Source organism: Mustela nivalis (genome assembly GCF_964662115.1).
Source record: "Mustela nivalis genome assembly, chromosome: 1".
Taxonomy (NCBI): Eukaryota; Metazoa; Chordata; class Mammalia; order Carnivora; family Mustelidae; genus Mustela; species Mustela nivalis.
In genome coordinates, this window is record NC_139020.1 from 5,158,341 (window position 1) to 5,175,397 (window position 17,057).

Sequence of the window (17,057 nt, forward strand, 5' to 3'; positions counted from 1 at the left end):
AGCTCCAGTCCTGGGGTCCTTCTAGAGAGAGCTCTACCGAGGGTCCTGCAGCACCAGGCATCTACCGCAGGATTTACAGATCCGCTTCTTCGGGCAACGTTGTTTTGGATGCACTAAAGGCACAGCACGAAAAAATAAATGCGTCTGTGGAATACACGTCCACCTGACCATGGCCCCGGCATAAATTACACGTCCAGTTTAATGAGCTGGCAACTGGCACCGATGATGTACGTCGAACCTGTCATCTGTCTATAACAATTGCAAGAAGATCATTTGCTGTCAGGGTTGCGTGTGTGTGTGTGTGTGTGTGTGTGTGCACGCGTGCTGGGGATGTAGGAAGAGTGGGGGTGGAGAGATTTTTTTACAGCCAAAACCCCTTTTAGTTGTCCTGGTTGCATGCTACTGGATAAGATGGATTTCTTTCTGCTTTACACATAGATTTTGCCAACTGTTAGAGAAGATTCTGGATTCTTCTCCTGTCATGCTATCAATTCTTACGGGGAGGACCGTGGAATAATTCAGCTCACAGTACAAGGTAGGAAGGAGACCTAATTGGGGGAAAACACCGCTTTTAGGACAGTAAGAGTATGCCCAGGCTCAGACCTCTGTGTGTGGCTATGTAACACCTCTTGATTCCCAGGAAGTTTTGAATATGTTCCAAGTTGGTGTTAAAACAGTATTTGGCCGTGTGTATGATTGTGTCACGGTGCAGCCCCCAAAACACAGGGAACAGAGTCCTGAAAGGAATTGGGCCAGGTGACCCTGCAGTCCCATTGAAGGCACGAATGCAGGAGTGCACCTGCTTAGCCAAGTGGTGGGAATGCTTGTGCTAGGCGATCCAAAGGAGAAGGAAACCTTCACATTCAAAGCCAAAGTATTTTTTTTTTTGAGTTCTGGATTCTAAACCAGAGGAGTGACATTTAATCCACACCCCACTTGGGCCCAGCACTGCCGTCCAAGGCTGCCATAGAACCCTGCAGTAAACACCGGGCTGTTTGGGAAAGTGGAATTTCTCCTCCTGGAAATGCAATTCGGGAAAAAAAATGCTCCCAGTATGTGTGTCAGCCACCATCAGAGGCTGACGAAGCTCTTCTGAGTGGTCCTCAGCATTTCCACCCACGTCTCTGTCTGAGCCGTGTTTGAACTAAGCCCGGTTTTCCTGTCGATTGCACAGAGCCCCCAGACCCTCCCGAAATTGAGATCAAAGACGTGAAGGCGCGCACGATCACCCTCAGGTGGACCATGGGGTTTGACGGCAACAGCCCCATTACGGGCTATGACATTGAATGCAAGAATAAATCAGGTAAGTCCTTTATTTCCTCCAGCTTCATTTCCACTTTGAAAAACCCTTTCATTGTTTTCCTCGGTTATTCCTGATTACCTGTAAGACTAAGCCCCGACTCGAGAAAACCACAGGACGCTCTTTTCACCAGTTTGTCTTGCCTTGCCCCGAGCACACGAGGTCCCTTGGCGGGTGGGGTCCGTGTGCGGGGCTGACTCTACCTCCGCCCTCCCTTCTTTCCCTCCGGACCCCAGGCTCGTTCCCCGCCCGCCGTCACCTGAACCCTTAGTGGTACCAACCTGCAAGCTTGTGTGTTCTGTTTTCTGTCCCCACCCCCTTCATGGCCCATTTCCCCAGCCGGGGGCTGCTCTAGACAGGATCTTCCGGCCAGAGCCCGGAGGTCCGCTGTGCTCAGAGTAAACGGGGTCTGTGCGGAGAGACAGGAGAGCTGCTCTGTGTGGAGACGGGCACGGAGTCCATAACCCAGGTCTGTGCAGAGACAGGAGAGCTGCTCCGTGTGGAGACCCGCATGGACCCGCAGGGAGGTTCTGGACGGGCCTCAGGGATGGGCCAGGGGCACCTGCTCCTGCTCAGAGCCTCATCAGTTTCCCTGGGGCCAGAAGGGCCGTGAATAGAATAGACCACAGCAGGTGTGTCTGCTTACCCGGTTACAGTGACGGCACCTGCGTCCCGTGGAACTCAAGCCACTCACGCCGAGGGTAGAAAGTCACCACTGTGGCCTCCTCTTGGGACTTTGAGGCTTAGAAAAGAGAGGAGGCGTCAGAGCAGCACTAGCGTGTGTAGGGTTAACAAAATCCTCACAAACCCCCACGTAGCCTTACTTTTCACTTTCTGGGCTCCGTTCCGTTCGTGACCAGGTTGCACCGGGTTGCACAGTGCTGACCGACTCAGGATATTTGGGCTGAGGCCGTAGTGCCAACGAGGCTTGGCAGCTGGAGGCAGGCCCTGAGCGAGGGACGTTTCCAGACCCGCATGTAAGGGGCAGAGCAAGGGCCTGGCGGGGGCTGGAGGGGGCGGCCGAGGGGGAGTCCCAGCAGCAACACGTGAGCATGCTTCCCACCCAGAACGGTGGTTTTAGAAACAGCCCTTGAGTCTTGCAGTACGTACGCAGCTGCGTCGGGAACGCCCAGAAGCGCGACTTAACTGGCCCCGAGTGACGGCAGGGCCCCAGTAGCATGCAGCCACCAGGCCTGCGGGAGCTCCAGCGAGGAGCCAAGGGGCTGCCGGTGACACTATCACCGGGGAACGGGAGAGCCGGCCTGGGCTGGGGGCGGGGGATGCGGCGACGGTGAGCTAGCGGAAGACAGCACTGGCCCAAATGGGGCTCTTTCAGGAGCTAGGACACAGGGGGTCCCCTGGGGGCCACAGGGAAGAGAAGACACCTGCCTTTGTTGTAGACACAGCAGCCAGGAAAGAGCCAAGGAATTGTCTCGGAGCCAAGTTCCGAGACACTCATCTTGAAGTCAAGGAAACCCTTCTTAGGTGAGGCAAGCGCCTTCCAGCAGAGAACGGCCCAGACACAGAGGGTAACAAGGAGGCTCCAGGGAAAGGCAGACACACATCGTGGGGACAGTCTGCAGCGTCCCCAGGCGGGACAGCCCCTGAAAGTCTCTCTGGCTGAGCATCACCACAGGACGGCTGGTTTCTGTGCTCTAGGCGAGCGTGCTCGGGCCTCTCAGGGGAGCGGTTCAGTGCCTGCCTGTCTTCAGGGAAATCGGCCGTTTCCAGGTGCTGGTGATGATCCCTTGGCTCCACAAGCCTGTCTCCACCCAGCAGTGTGTCTTCACCGCCCCCTGCTCTCAGCATTCCCTGCTGTGGAATGGGACACCACAGTCTCTTCCTGGGACAAGAGTCCCTCAGTGGCCACAGGCTGCCCCCCGGCGAGAGCACCCCTTCCCTGGACCCCGTGACCCCTACACTTACTCCCACCTGCTCTCTGGACCCCCCGTCTCATGTTACCTCTGGCCCAGCCCTGAGGCCAGGCCTCCCGTCGCGCCTGCCTACAGCATCATCCACTTTCTTTCCCGGCCGGGCCGTCATGGCTGTCAGACGGTTGTTTCTGTGATTACGGGTCATTGTCGTTGTTTTCCCCCAAATTTATGAACATTTTCTTTTGTTGCATCTGGAATTTGAGCCAAGTTAGAGAAGCTGTTCTGTACGGCCGGGCTCTGGACAACTCCCCCGTGCTTTCTGCTTGTATGGCTTCTTGCTCTCGCCCCTGCATTTCGATCTCTGATTCATTCCGACTTGATTCTCATATATGCTGGGAGATACGGGTCCCACTGGGTCTTTTCCCACATGGGACTCCTGTGGACTTCTCTTCATTAATTTGTCAAGAATGTAAGGTGTTGCTGCACTTGGCCTTCGTAACAGAGTGTGTCCCTACAAGGGGTCACTCGGTCTGTGCTTGAACAGCTCCCGCAACGGAAACTCACTAGCCCCAGGAAAGCACGCATCTGCCTTGGGCCGGCCGTGACAGCCACAAGTTCTTACATTTCTCGCACCAGAACAGACCTCCCTGAGTCCAGTGGAACTCTTCCCACCCCTCTGGTCAAACGAGACCCCTTCCAGGACTGGGAGGCAGAGGACTCTCTTACTTCCCTGTTTGCCAGGAAAAATAAAACACCCCAAGTCCCTTTCTGCGTATTCCCTACGGCCACCCCCTGACCCACTCTGATCCCGTCTTGCCCGCATCATCAGCTTTGCCTCGTGGAGGCCACCGTCCCACTGGTGGCTTTGGCTGCCATGTGACCGGGTTCCAAGAGAGCATTGCTTCTCCTCTCAGTGGACACACAACCCCTTCAGCACCCAGTCCCAGCGTCTCGCCGTGTGTGTGCCTCCAGCTGCTCAGGTCCTTTGTGGAAATCCGTCCCTCACTTCTTTGGAAGGCAACCTGCCTTGTGCACATGTCCCCCTTCCGGCCCTGCCTCCTCCTGCACGGAGCCCCACAGATCGCTGAGGGGGTTCCAGTCCTTCAGAACTTCTCTTGTCCTAGAATGTAACCATCCAGCCCAGGAAGCCCAGACCCGCTTATGCAGCTAGGAGCCGTCTTCCAGAACCTTCTTTCTCAAACCTCTCTTCCCCATCTCACCCTGAGAATATCTCCTCTATGAAGCAGACAGAGGAAAGGGGCTGTACCTGTGCCCTGTCCCTCCCTTCCAGTAACCGATGCCGTAGAAGTGGTCCTTCTCTGAACTGCCTCGTAAATTTTCCACATTCAGAGTCATTTTGTCTCCAGAACATCCTTCTGGTCACCCTCACTCCTCCTGGTCTTTGGCCTCTACAACATTTCTTCAGATCAGATTTACCCTTCTTGTGTTTGTCCTTTGTGATCTGCTGTCCCCCTTGACTCAGGGTAGGGGCCCCCAAGCGGGGATCCCCAGCGAGCACCCAGTACAAGCACCCTGGTCCCTGTGGGCTCACTCAGACCTCCCGTGGGATTGTTGAGCCTTTCAGAAGCAGGAATGTGAGTCTGAACTTCCCCATCCTCTTCCTCTACCCATCTCTCTGGGGCATGTCGGGGAACCCCGCCCACTGGTTCAGGGAACGTCCCTGACATCTTCTTGCTAAACCAGGGGCCACGTCTACCCTTGCACACGTCTCCCCACACCCACCCCATACACTCATAGGGGTTGCAGTAATTCTGCTCCCCTCCCTTGCACTTGGCTGAATTCCTGGTCAGTAAGCCAAATCAAGCCCTTGTCAGTCTGATCCGGACGTAGAGACATCCAGATGTCTGGGAGATTGAACTCCTGTCTCATTAGGGGTCCCATAGGGACTATGTGGAGGTCACGTGCTACCAGAATATGACCTTACGCTTCAGGGTAACACAGGTGAGGTCAAACCCCAGCCCCATGTCATGCCGGGCGTGTAACAGGCCTGCGTTTCTTAGGAAAATAAAAATCCCTACGTCACCAGGATGTTGTAATAATTCCATCAGATAGAGCCTGCAGAACTCTACCTGTGCACCAGAATGGCCCAGAGAGAGGCTTTGCAAAGTGCAGGTGTCTGGGCACCGTCACGTAGTAATTCTGCTTCTGTGGGTCTGAAAGTGCCGGTGTCACAAAACTCCGAGCTGTTTCCCTTGTACCCATTTGGGGACCGCAGGAGTCACGTTTACAAAATGCCCAGCCCGGCAACGGGGGAGCAGATACAACTCTGCAAGCCTGAGCTCCCTCCAGTCCTGGGTTTTCTCCGGCTGCCACTTTGCCCTTCCCCGCAAGCCCACTGTCTGCCCTTCTTTGGGAGCTGAACTGCACCGGCTACAACGTGCAGATTTTTTTTCTTTTTTCCCCCTATGCCCTCCCCTTGGGTTCACCCAGGAGCAGGCACAAAGAATGATTCAGACAAGGATCCTGGCAGTGGTCACGTTCTGTCAGGGGCCCCTCTTCTGAGGTCCCAGCCCTGTCTGGACTCTGGCAATGCTGTCCCTTCCCGTTGACTCTCCTGACCCCAGAGGGAGCAGCTCCCCACTCTTGCTAAATGCTGGGAGCCTTAGCATTCCCTGCAAGTTCTTCTGTAATAGTCCCCTTGTGAAGGACCTTCCAGCGTGAACTATGAGCCCTCCTTGACACTACATCTGTTCTCTGCACCCCCGAAAGCACCATCCCTCCTCCACGGGGCAAGGACACATGTGATACGTTCCCCTGACAATTTCACTGCCTGCCCTTCCCGTCATTCCCTTCCCAGCACCCCCATGCTTCCTCCGGCTCTTGGACTCGCAAGCTTGCATTTCTGCTTGGGACTCATGCTTGAGTTTATTTTGTCTGTGGTCTGCCCTTCCCAGGTGTACTCATATTTCAATCTGCATTTCCAACCTCTTGAGGGTCAGGATCGCTCTGCCCCGTGTTATGTTTTTCAGCATAATTTGCTAATAATCCACATCTTGCCTGCCTTCACGTCAGCATCTACAATCAGAGCAGTGTTTCCAATCCCTGTCCCGACTCTCTTCTCCTGGGTGGTCACCTCCTTGTTTTTATTTCTCCTTCGATGCCGTATCATTTGCCAGAAGGTGTCTGGGGATTTAACAAGATTTGCTTCTCCCTCTCTATTCAGTTACTTTCAAACCCTCCAGGATAAAGCATGCTTTCCCATCTTCTTAAACTTTAACTCAAAATCCATCCTGTGTTGTTTTGAACCTTATTCTAATAATCATGATCGTTGATATCATCTTTTTCAATCAAACTGTAGTAACCGCAGGAAAGAAGCTAAAAACACCACCCCTTCTTAAGCACCTTGCGCTTTTGCCCTTTAACCCTTGCCTTGGCCACGCCCCCATGGGCTCTTCTTGAGTTGACTGGCAGGAGAAGGAGGCAGTGAGTGGACACACAGGCTTCCTCGGACCTTTCTGCCATCTCCCAGACATATCCTCAGTGAAGATGGCCAGAGCCATCAACCACGACAAGTACCTGCTTCCTCCCAGGCTGGTTAGCCGCCCCTCTGCACCTTATGGCTCCTGAGGGTTCCTCTCTTGTCCTAGACATCTTCTCCAGAAGGCTTGGCTTTCTCCTCGTGGGACAGGGTCCATGTTTATGTGTCTTCCCACTGGTCCTAAACCCCCACTACGGGGCCCTTTGTTGGGTCATAGTCTTCTCCTCTCCCACCGTTTGAATTTTTACATCTTCTTTATCTACATCAGTGTTTTCCCACCTTCAATCTTCTTGGCCCAAGTGATACATTTCCTTTTAGGTGGAAGAGTCATCATTAGTCTTGATTATGTTCTGTTCCCTGGTTGGTTACAGCATTCCAAGGCAGCCTGGAAGAGACACATTTTTGTACAATTCCAGAAGACCTCTTAACATTTATGGCTACCTGTAGTAGGCACACCAGTCCTCTAAGCTTCCATGCTCATCATGAATGTGGAAGGGGAAATGAACCATCCTCAGGGCTCAGAAGTCTGTGTATTTGCCCTTTATGCATTCATCTGTTAAACAGCATATATGATGTGTTGTCTGCTAGGCATCGGGCACTGTGCCAACACTGGGGACGTGTCAGTGAACATGGCAAGCATGGTATCTGCTGCCACGGAGCTCAGAACCCAGCAGGGAGCACAGTACCTCAATGAGATTCCCACCGGGGTGCTGAGCACCACCCAAGAGGACACTGGGGACTGCAGGGCTGTCTAAGCCTCATCTCTGTCCACCACCTTCGGTTCTTATTCTCCCGCAACTGACTTCATCTCTTGACCCTTAGCCTGCAATTAACAATGGCCCGAACCTTTCCTGAAAGGAGAACCATTTACTCCTTATGGGCTGAAATTCTAAACGCAGCAGGTACAAATTGTCACCTATTCAATGATAATTCTTCCTATGAGTCTGTGCTCTTGTGAAAATTAGCCGTGACTGAAAATTTTTCCCACCATTGAATATTTGAGATTAAGTGTTTATGCTGGAGACTGAGATTGGTTTTTATGTAAGAATTTCATTTTGACTGCTGTGCTTCTAAAGGAGGAAGGATCTGACATGGCTAGAGGTTTCACTGGTCTTCCAATAACTTTGAGACCCAGAGATTTTGTGTGTGTGTGGGGAGGTGTGGGGCAGTGTCCAAACCATAATTCCTTTTACCGTCTCATCCAATGAGTGCCTTGATGTGGCCACTTCCTAGTTCACTGATGCATGGTCCTATCTCTTGCACCTTCCTCCTTGATACCTACCAGTGCCTCAGATGTTCCCTCCCCGCCCCAGACCTTGGCTGCCCACGGCCTTTGTCCCCCTTAGCATGGGTAATGAGTATGTAGTGTCCCCCTCTGTTGGTGACCCCCCCCCCCAATGCACTGGGAGCATTGCTTTGAGAATTCACTTTGAGTTGTAACTATTCTTTCTTTCCTTCTTCCTTCCTCTGTGTGTGTGTGTGTGCGCGTGTGTGCGTGTGTTTAATTCCTACTTGTGAACTTTCAGAGGCAGAGGAAAAAAACTCACGTCTCTATCTCTTCTTTTTTGAAAAACAAAACCCAAAAGACTCCTGGGATTCTGCTCAGAGAACCAAAGATGTTTCCCCTCAGCTGAACTCGGCCACCATCATTGATATCCACCCTTCCTCCACCTACAGCATCCGCATGTACGCCAAGAACCGGATTGGCAAGAGCGAGCCCAGCAACGAGCTCTCCATCACCGCGGACGAGGCAGGTGCGTGTGAGTGGGTGAGGCCCACGTCCCAGAGCCCTGGTACTGGCCCCTGGGCCCAGATGGCTAATACAGAATCAGGCCATTGGCTGTGCCTAATGGAGGCCTTTTGAAGAATGCCCCCGTGGCACCAGGCCCTGTTAGAGACTCAGACAGCACTCTGCCTTCTACTTTGAAGACACTGTTCTTGCAACTTCGTTCAGGGTTCTCACATACAAGAACTAAAACACAGACATAGGAGACTGCCAGTCTGGTGATATTTAAAGAGCTGAGCCATTTTTACATTTCCTTTGTTTGGGTGCATGGAGTCGGGGTTGACAGGAAACCAGGAGTGTATGTCTTACCCAAGACCCGATGGAGTCCAGGTGTGAGACGGTAGTTTAACTAGGAAATGACAAGAACATTCTGTGTGTGAGGAGTTGGGGAGACAGCGGTAGATGATATTTTATTGACTAGAAATGTCAATATTTCTATAGTAAACTTTATTGTTCTTCCTATTATGTAGAAGTTCATATTCAGTGTTGAAAATTTAGAAGTTAGAGATAAGCATTTTGAAGAAGGCAAAACCACTTTCCCAATCCCACCACCTACAGCTACCTGTGGGCATGGCGCTATCACCTACTGAATCATTCATCGCACACACACACAAACTCTCACACAGGCATGCATGCACATACTGTCCGCCACCCCACCCCGTCCACCACATGGTAGCTCATGGCTACCAAGGGTGAACTGACCAGTTTGTGGGGGTCTGAGCCATTGGGCAGTGCCAGTGAAGTCTGGCTGTCAACCCACGTCCTGGCAGGAGAAGCGGAAGCCGGCTGCCATTGAGCAGCTCTGGAGAAGGAAAGGCAAGGACCCAGGCCTGGCTCATATTTTGGGAGGAAGAGTGTCCAACCTCAAACCTGGCTTTCCATTCCCTAACAGGAATCAGAGCCAATCAACCACTACCTACTGCTGCAGTGAAATCAGAACTTAGTCTCAGATCCCATCTTCATCACCAGGTTTAAGGTGGTCCTTCCCAGATGAGTGAGTGCACAGGAAGATTGTCTCAGCGTTCAGCTGGGGAATGAGTGTTGTTCTGGACGCCTTCCCTCCATCCCCTTCTCTTTAACCCTCATCGATGGCATTCTAAGATGATGTCACTCTATAGACCCCTTAAGTACTTGCTTCCAATTCATAACGATGCCTTCCACCATCTATTTCACAAATCCTATATTAGTAGGCATGTCTGTTGTTTTCCATCTTTTATTACTCCAAATACCACTGTGATGAACATCCTTTGTGGCCTGTTTTGTTGACACTTACGATTATGCTCTTAGGTTAAGTTCCAAGCAGTGAGATTGCTGGGCCAAAACAAAAGCAAACATTCCACTCTACTGCTACGTGTAGTCAGTACCATCCATGAGAAATGGGTGACATGGACAGTTCTCCCAGCAGTGGGGATGAGCCCTCCATTCTCCACCTGGAAACACACCGGTTCTGGAAAATTGTTTTCAAGGGTGGGTGATAGGACAGCTTTATTCTTGAGTGTCTGAGGATGAGCCATTTCTACTGCTTAGAAACTCTACGTGATTCTCATCTGCAAAATGGACATAATGATGCCTTTCTCCTCCACAAACAGATGGGTAATTAGGGGGAGAGGGGGAATGCAAGCTCTAAAAGTACTTCGTATTTCTCAGAGACAAGTGAGAAGTGAACCTCAACAGGCTCCTGCAGAACTAGAATCTTCTTCAAATATTTAAACAGCCCCCGAACTTCCTGGAATTTCACCACGTTGTGTATTTAGGAAGGAGATGCTGACCCCAAATGTAATCTTGGATACACTGCTCAACTGTCTCCTCCTTCTTAACCCTTGCTCTAACTGTGCCGCATCTGGACTTCCTTCTCAAAAGAACAGTATTTTCCAATGTTGCCTCTGGTGGCGGCCTTCGAGATGGCCATGATGAGTCCTGCTGCTGGTGCTCTTTCTTGGGCTCTCTGTGGCCTCTGCTGCATCTGACAGTTGCCATGGCAACATCTGTCTCCCAGCCAGAAGGCCAGGTGAATAGCCACTCCAGGTTCCTGGCCTGCAGGACCATTCCCTAGGCCCTCTGCAGACAGTCTCTTGGCTTCCAGGGCTGACCTCTGGGATTCGCCCTGTGCACAGGCTGCTGGGGGCCCCATGGAGCCTCTCTGATTTACTATTTAGATGAACAAGGGGAAAATGCAAGGAGGGGAGCAGGTAGAGCAAAGGGAAGCTCCAAAACAGAATGTGTCTTTGTCTTGGTGCACAGGCTTTGTGGCTGACATTCAGAAATCAAGTTTTCTGACTTGTGACTCATGGAGAAGGTAGGGCAACTGTCCTGGTCACAGGTCCCCTCATCAGAATTGCTTGCAGTGGCAGCAGATTGCTACTCATGCTTCCCAGCAAGTATACCCCAAGGCACATTTTGGGGGGGTTACTGTCATCTCAAGGTGACCTTTTTTCATCCTTATTGCTCACTTTCCTTAAGAAAAAAAAAGGGGGGTATCTCTCAAGCAGGCCATCTCTCTCTCAAATGGAAGCTATAGACCCTCTTATCTCTAAGGTAATACAGGACCCAGGTCTCAGGCCCAGGGGACATCTCTCAGTACAGGACTGGAAATGTGTCTATGAGGTAGTTAGGTTGGGGTCTTCCCCACCTCTTTGCTTTGAAGCTACGCTCGTCTTCCTACGGCCCCTTCCTGCCCCCAGTTCTCTGCATGTGTGCTGTGCCCTCTGTCTGGAATGCCGTCCAAGGTCCCTGTCTCCCCAGATGACGTTAGTGCCTCCTCCCCCACCACTAAGTAGGAATCATTCTGACAATTGCCTCCGAGGCATTTGTCCTTTCTGCATGGACCTCGGGGTCCTGTGTGATGGGGTGTCCCCCTCAACATCAGTGGCTATAGGCTCCTCCTGTTCCCCTCTTCATGCGTGTGTGGCACAAGGCAGACCTTTCATGGAAATCCAATGTAGGAGGAATCATCATAGAGAGGCCTCACAGGATTGTGTTAGAATAGGTGTAACAGTGATCGTGTGTGTGTATGTGTATAGGATGTATTTGCACTGACATTTTGAAGGGTCTTATAAAGCAGGAAAAGTACAGAAAGGCTAAAGGGAAGGGATTTGGAAGGTAGAAGAAGGCACACCCAACCAGAGCTCCCAAGACCATAGGAATCATCAGGACCAGCCTGAGATTTCCAGCCCTGTCCTGATGGGCTGGCGGTGTCCCAGGGAAACCGAAGCCCAAGCACAGCAGGCCTGAGCCTGTTTGGCTTCAGTCTGCCTACCATAGTGCAAATCTTTGGATTTAGGTGCCAACTTCTGAAATTGGGAAAATTCACATCAAAATCCAAATTTAAAGTTCCTCCTGAGTGTCTGCTTGGCACCTATCAGCTGGAGCCCAGTATATAGAGGTGCCTTTGAGGCTGACCATGGGCTCCCCTCAAGTAATCATCTTCCCACCCTTCCTTCATTTAAGGGTTTAGCAACTTCCAGCCCCTGGGCCAAATGCCCCTTAGAACCCTCAAGCAAAGAATGGGGTTTACATTTTAAAAAGAAGACTATGGGGGCACCTGGGTGGCTCAGTGGGTTAAAGCCTCTGCCTTCAGCTCAGGTCATGATCCCAGAGTCCTGGGATTGAGCCCCACATGGGGCTCTCTGCTCAGCAGGAAGCCTGCTTCCCCCCACCCTCTGCCTGCCTCTCTGAGACCTGCCTGTGATCTCCGTCTGTCAAATAAGTAAAATCTTAAAAAATAATAAATAAATGAATAAATATATAAAAAGAAGTCTGTGTAACAGAGACCTCCCGTGGCCTACAGAGTCTGCATATTCACTGTTTGGCCCTTTACATGAAAAAATTCACAGATCCCTAACTTCGGTCTTGCTCTGGTGGGAATTTGGGTTTGGGATTCCTGTTGTCTCTCCCAATGCAAAGCTTAGTGAAGAAGGAATCCCTGCCATCTGCACAGAATCCTTACCTAATGTTGGAAAACAGTGTTTCCCAATGCCACCACACCTAGGGTGTTTTCATGTGAAAGTGCACAGGGGTGTAATCGTACATGCTGATGCCCTCGACACACAGCGGGGCCCTCACTGACTAGTGCTCTCCTCCCGACTCCCCTCAGCATCCCCTAAGCCCTCAAAGAGGAGAAGGTGAGGGAGGAAGTGGAGACACTGTCAGAAGCCGACAGGATTAGACCCTAACTGACCAGAAATGCACTGACTTGCCAGGCTCATTCAAGACCCATGAGCTTGTCCCATCCCCAGGTGACTGTCACCAAGACCAACTTCCCTTAAAGGTCACATGTCACCTATGGCCTCTGCCCAAGTCTGGAATGGCTGATTCCTTCACTCTTTCATTACGAATCTGCCCCTAGAACCTGGACATTCAGTTCTTCAGGAGCTCGCTGGGAAAGCACTGAATTTTTTCAGACGCCTCAGAGTGGAAGGTCGGAATTACAGAAGAGTCGCCACATGGAGTCTGTGGGTTTCCGTTGGATCCAGCACTAAATTAACATCTCTTTGTACCCTTCCTTATCACATTCCAGAGCAGCAGCTCCAATCTAGAGGAAGTGTCCCCTCTCTGTGCTGAGCTGGGGGGGAGGAGGGAGACAGGATATGATGAGGCTTAAGGAAGAAAAGGCACCCACATGTAACAGTAAATGTGAAGTGTGGCGCACAGTAGGGCCCGGTGTGGCATCGACTGTATTCCTCCAGGGGATGTCAAAGGCACAGGGTCTGCCCACCAGGAAGAACCAGGCACGCCCTGCACCTGAGCCTTCAGCAGTCTGTCTCCGTAGTCATCGTTTCTCTCCAGCTTCCATTTAGAGACTTTGGAAATTAAACCAAACAAATCACTGGCTGCCTTACTGCCCCTCACTGATGCTCTGTATACACTCCTTGGCTAACCTAAGAATGTTCTGGAATGTTTTGGAATTCCTCCCCCTCTTCCCACACCTCCTCAGGTGTTTGCTCAAAGGTCATCTCAGTGAGTCCTACCTTGACCACCCCCTATTTAAAGTCCAACCCACTACCCACTCTGGCACACTGGACACCTCTCTCCTTCAATATTCTCCTTTGTAGGAATAACATCACATCACCATCAACATACCACATAATTTATATAAAAATAACTGAAAAAAATGAGTAAAAACCTGCATATACTTTACCGATTTATTTTGTTTAGGTCTGTTTTGGGTCCCACCCACAAGGTCAGGAATGGTTGCCTGTTTGGTCCATTGCTGTATCCCAAACAGCAAGAACAGTGTTTGGCACATAATACGTGTCAGATAAATAGTTTAAATTAATAAGCTATTTACTTGATAAATAGTTATTACATGAAGTTCTCTTTTCCCTGTCTGGGGTCAACTATTCTTTGTTTAATCTGGTTTTTATCAAACACTGTTTGGTCTCCTTTGCCCAGCGAACAGCGTCCTTCTCACCCCCCTGCCTCCAGCAGAGGAACCCATGATTGCGCCTAGTCCTTGCCGACTTTTGGACCTTCAAAAAAGAGTAAGCCCTCAGTAAATCCCCCAATAAGAGAGAGAAATTTGGGAGTGATTCCCACGGCGATGGTAAATGATGGATTTGGCACCGAGACTCTGCAGAAGCCAGGAGATGGCTTTGTGGAGAGGAGGGTATTTCAAGGGCAGAGGGGAGTTCTGAGGCTGAGGTCTTGCATTCACCGACTGGAAGTGAGAGAGAGGACCATCCGTGAAGAGTGACTGTCCGGGAAGCAGGAGGCAGGAGAGGAGCCCGCTGAGGAGGTGGGGAGGAGAGCCAGGCCCGGTACTTGGGAGAAGAAACAAGAGCCGAGGCCTGCGTGTCGGGCACTCAGGAAGGGTCATCAGCACTGTCTTGACCAAACAGAATTTATAAACGTTGCCTTGCCTGGAAAGAGCGTTAGGAACAGCACATATCATCTTCAGTTATTTCTGTTTTGCAGATTGAACAATTTTGGCTTCTGCAGAAATGCAGAGATTATTTATTTTGGAAAACCACCTTCATTATTAATTCTTACCTCCTATCCTTCTCCTCTCACGAGAAAAAGTGAAATATTCTGGTTTAAAAACAGAAGAAGAAACTACGCTTTCCATATATAGTAAAGCTTCAGCTCAAGAACATAAAAATAAATTCTTGAATGTCAGACGTCAACACAATTTTCAAAGTTAGTTAAATAAGTGAGTACCCAATGGTTGATCTTGAATACTTTCAGCTTTGGGGAATTCAGTCTGTCTTGGATTAAATTTTACAGAAATTGTCTACTTGCCAGAAGATGAGGTCCTGTGGAAAAATTATAGTTCAAGAGCTTTAAGGAAAGCATGAAATTTCTGAAAGCAGACTCATTTTTTTTATTGTGTTACATTAGTCGCATACAGTACATCATTAATTTTTTTTTAAGATTTTTTTTTTAATTTATTTGACAGAGAGAGAGATTACAAGTAGGCAGAGAGGCAAGCGGAGGCGGGGGAGGCAGGCTCCCCGCTGAGCAGAGAGCCGGATGCGGGGCTCGATCCCAGGACCCTGAGACCATGACCTGAGCCAAAGGCAGAGGCTTAACCCACTGAGCCACCCAGGTGCTCCACATCATTAGTTTTTGATGTAGTTTCCATGATTCATTGTTTGCATATAATACCCAGTGCTCCGTGCAATATTATACATATATAATTTTAAAAAGTTTTTCCTCTAATGCTTTAGAGGAATGGAAAATTCAGTTCCCAAACAAAACGCCTCCTAATTATATTGGGCATGACTCTAATGTATGCATATAGATTAAATTCTTTTGGAGTTTCTCTTGGACATTGTATCTATCCCTTTATTTTTGAGGGAGAGGTCTGGACTAGATCCGAAAAACAAATTCTCCCCAATTCATGGCTGCATCATTGACTTTACATTTTCTGATAGGATCAAGGTCATTTTGCAAACGCTATCCTTCGGTCTCTGTTTTTAAGCGTGACTGTATCCTATTGAGGCTGTGTTGCCTACGTTCATAGCCTCCCCCTGCCCCCAAAATGCCCCATCAAAGGCCACAGCCAGAGACACCCAAAGGAAGCAGGATAAGGTACTGTCCCCACTTTACCTGCCGTTCCTCACCGACAAGATCTTTAAGTCTGACTTAGCACAATTAAATTAAAATAATGCAGCATCCATATAGCTGTCAGACCTCAGAATCATTTTCTCAAGAAGGATTTTTGTGAATGAATCCCATGTTTCTCGATGACCACAGAATTATCAACATGAGAGAAATCGCAGATCTCCATGAGAGCTTGTATCCGAAGGCAGACCTGCTTGAAGGGCATGACCCTGGGAGAAGAAATTAGGTACAGAACTATAAGAACAATGATGGCAGATCACTGGATGCTGGCCCCTCACTTGGTCCCTGCTCTGGAGTCGGCTTCAGTGCTAACACTGCCTTCCCGCATGGGGACTCATGGGTAGACCCAAGAGCCTGCAGCACCCCCAGAAAACCAGCTGTCCCCAGGACCTGCCGGGTGAAAGAGGTGTGCTGTGCATTTTGGTTGGCACGTTGCTTTACCCTTCAAAGCAGGGACTTGCTCCGGACCTAGATCCGGAGGCCATGCAACTCGGAGTCAGCTGGGGGAGGACAGCCTGGTGCAAAGGTGTCTCTGCACCAAGTGCCCAGTGCCACTGTGATTGTGATGGTCCCCACACTGAGGTGGGGGAGGCTGGGGGGTGACGCCCAGATGTGCGCAGGCAATGCTGGTAGAAGGAAAAGAAAGCTCGAAGACAGAAGAAGGTCAGATCTGCCTAGGGCAGGTGCGTTTGGGTTCCACTGAGATATTGACGGTGGCTGGGCCCGGGGGTGGAGGGCGTGGTATATGGGGGGGTGGGGTGGAGAACAGAGCATGCAGAGGGAGCATGCAGAGGGAGGCAGGACACAGAACGCAAGAACACAGGGAAGGGAGTGTGATGACCGAGTGGCTTCAAGGGTGCTCTGGGCCCGGGTCTCCTTTAAAAGAGGTAAAGCGGAAACCAGATCAATGCTTAGGACCCAAATAAAAACTGGCACCAGCCATGGATGCGAGACTGGGGCAGGCTGTCCAGTGAGGCTGAGAGCCTCGGTGGGGACACCGACAGACCAAGCACAAAGAGGAGACATACAGAAGAGAGGTCAGGCCGGTGTTAGCAGGACGAAGGAGGTGTGGAGAAAGAAGCTGACTTCCCTCTCTTTCTCTCCCAGCCCTTGGAAACACTTCCTGCCCCAATATCTGCAATTCCCTTCAAGTTCATATTTGCAAGAAAGAATGAACCATCTTTTCTGGCAAACCAGCTTCTCCTCTTAGTCTTCTCACTCTCTCCGAGTCCCGCCAGGCTGGGCTTCTGGAGTCAGCGCCCCCCAACCCCTGCCTTCTTGCTCATGTAGGGAGCCAGAGGGAGGGTCCCGTTGCCCCTCCCGCAGGGGAAGAAGTTGGGCTCCTGTTTCTTCCTGCCCAGTGCCAATGCTTTCCCCAGTCTACCTGCACGCGCCGTCTGCACCTGTCCATGCCGTCGTGAAGGCCCACAGACAACTTCTCCCTGTGTCATGTTCACAAGTCAAACAGGGGCTCCGCGCTCCCTGTGCTGTGCAGGGCACATGTTTCCATCGGCCTCCACCGTTCCCTGAGCCCTT

General features: G+C 50.8%; 1 protein-coding gene across 2 annotated transcripts in view; it reads left to right on the forward strand.

Annotated features, from left to right (window-relative positions):
• The window catches only part of DSCAM (DS cell adhesion molecule), a 745,695-nt gene that overhangs the window by 608,390 nt on the left and 120,248 nt on the right, over positions 1–17,057 (forward strand). For both annotated transcript variants that reach the window (XM_082722200.1, XM_082722199.1), the window contains exons 13-15: positions 439–535; positions 1,175–1,303; positions 8,260–8,427. In XM_082722200.1, the coding sequence (XP_082578326.1) occupies positions 439–535; positions 1,175–1,303; positions 8,260–8,427 (394 nt within the window). The remainder of the gene's footprint in view (positions 1–438; positions 536–1,174; positions 1,304–8,259; positions 8,428–17,057) is intronic.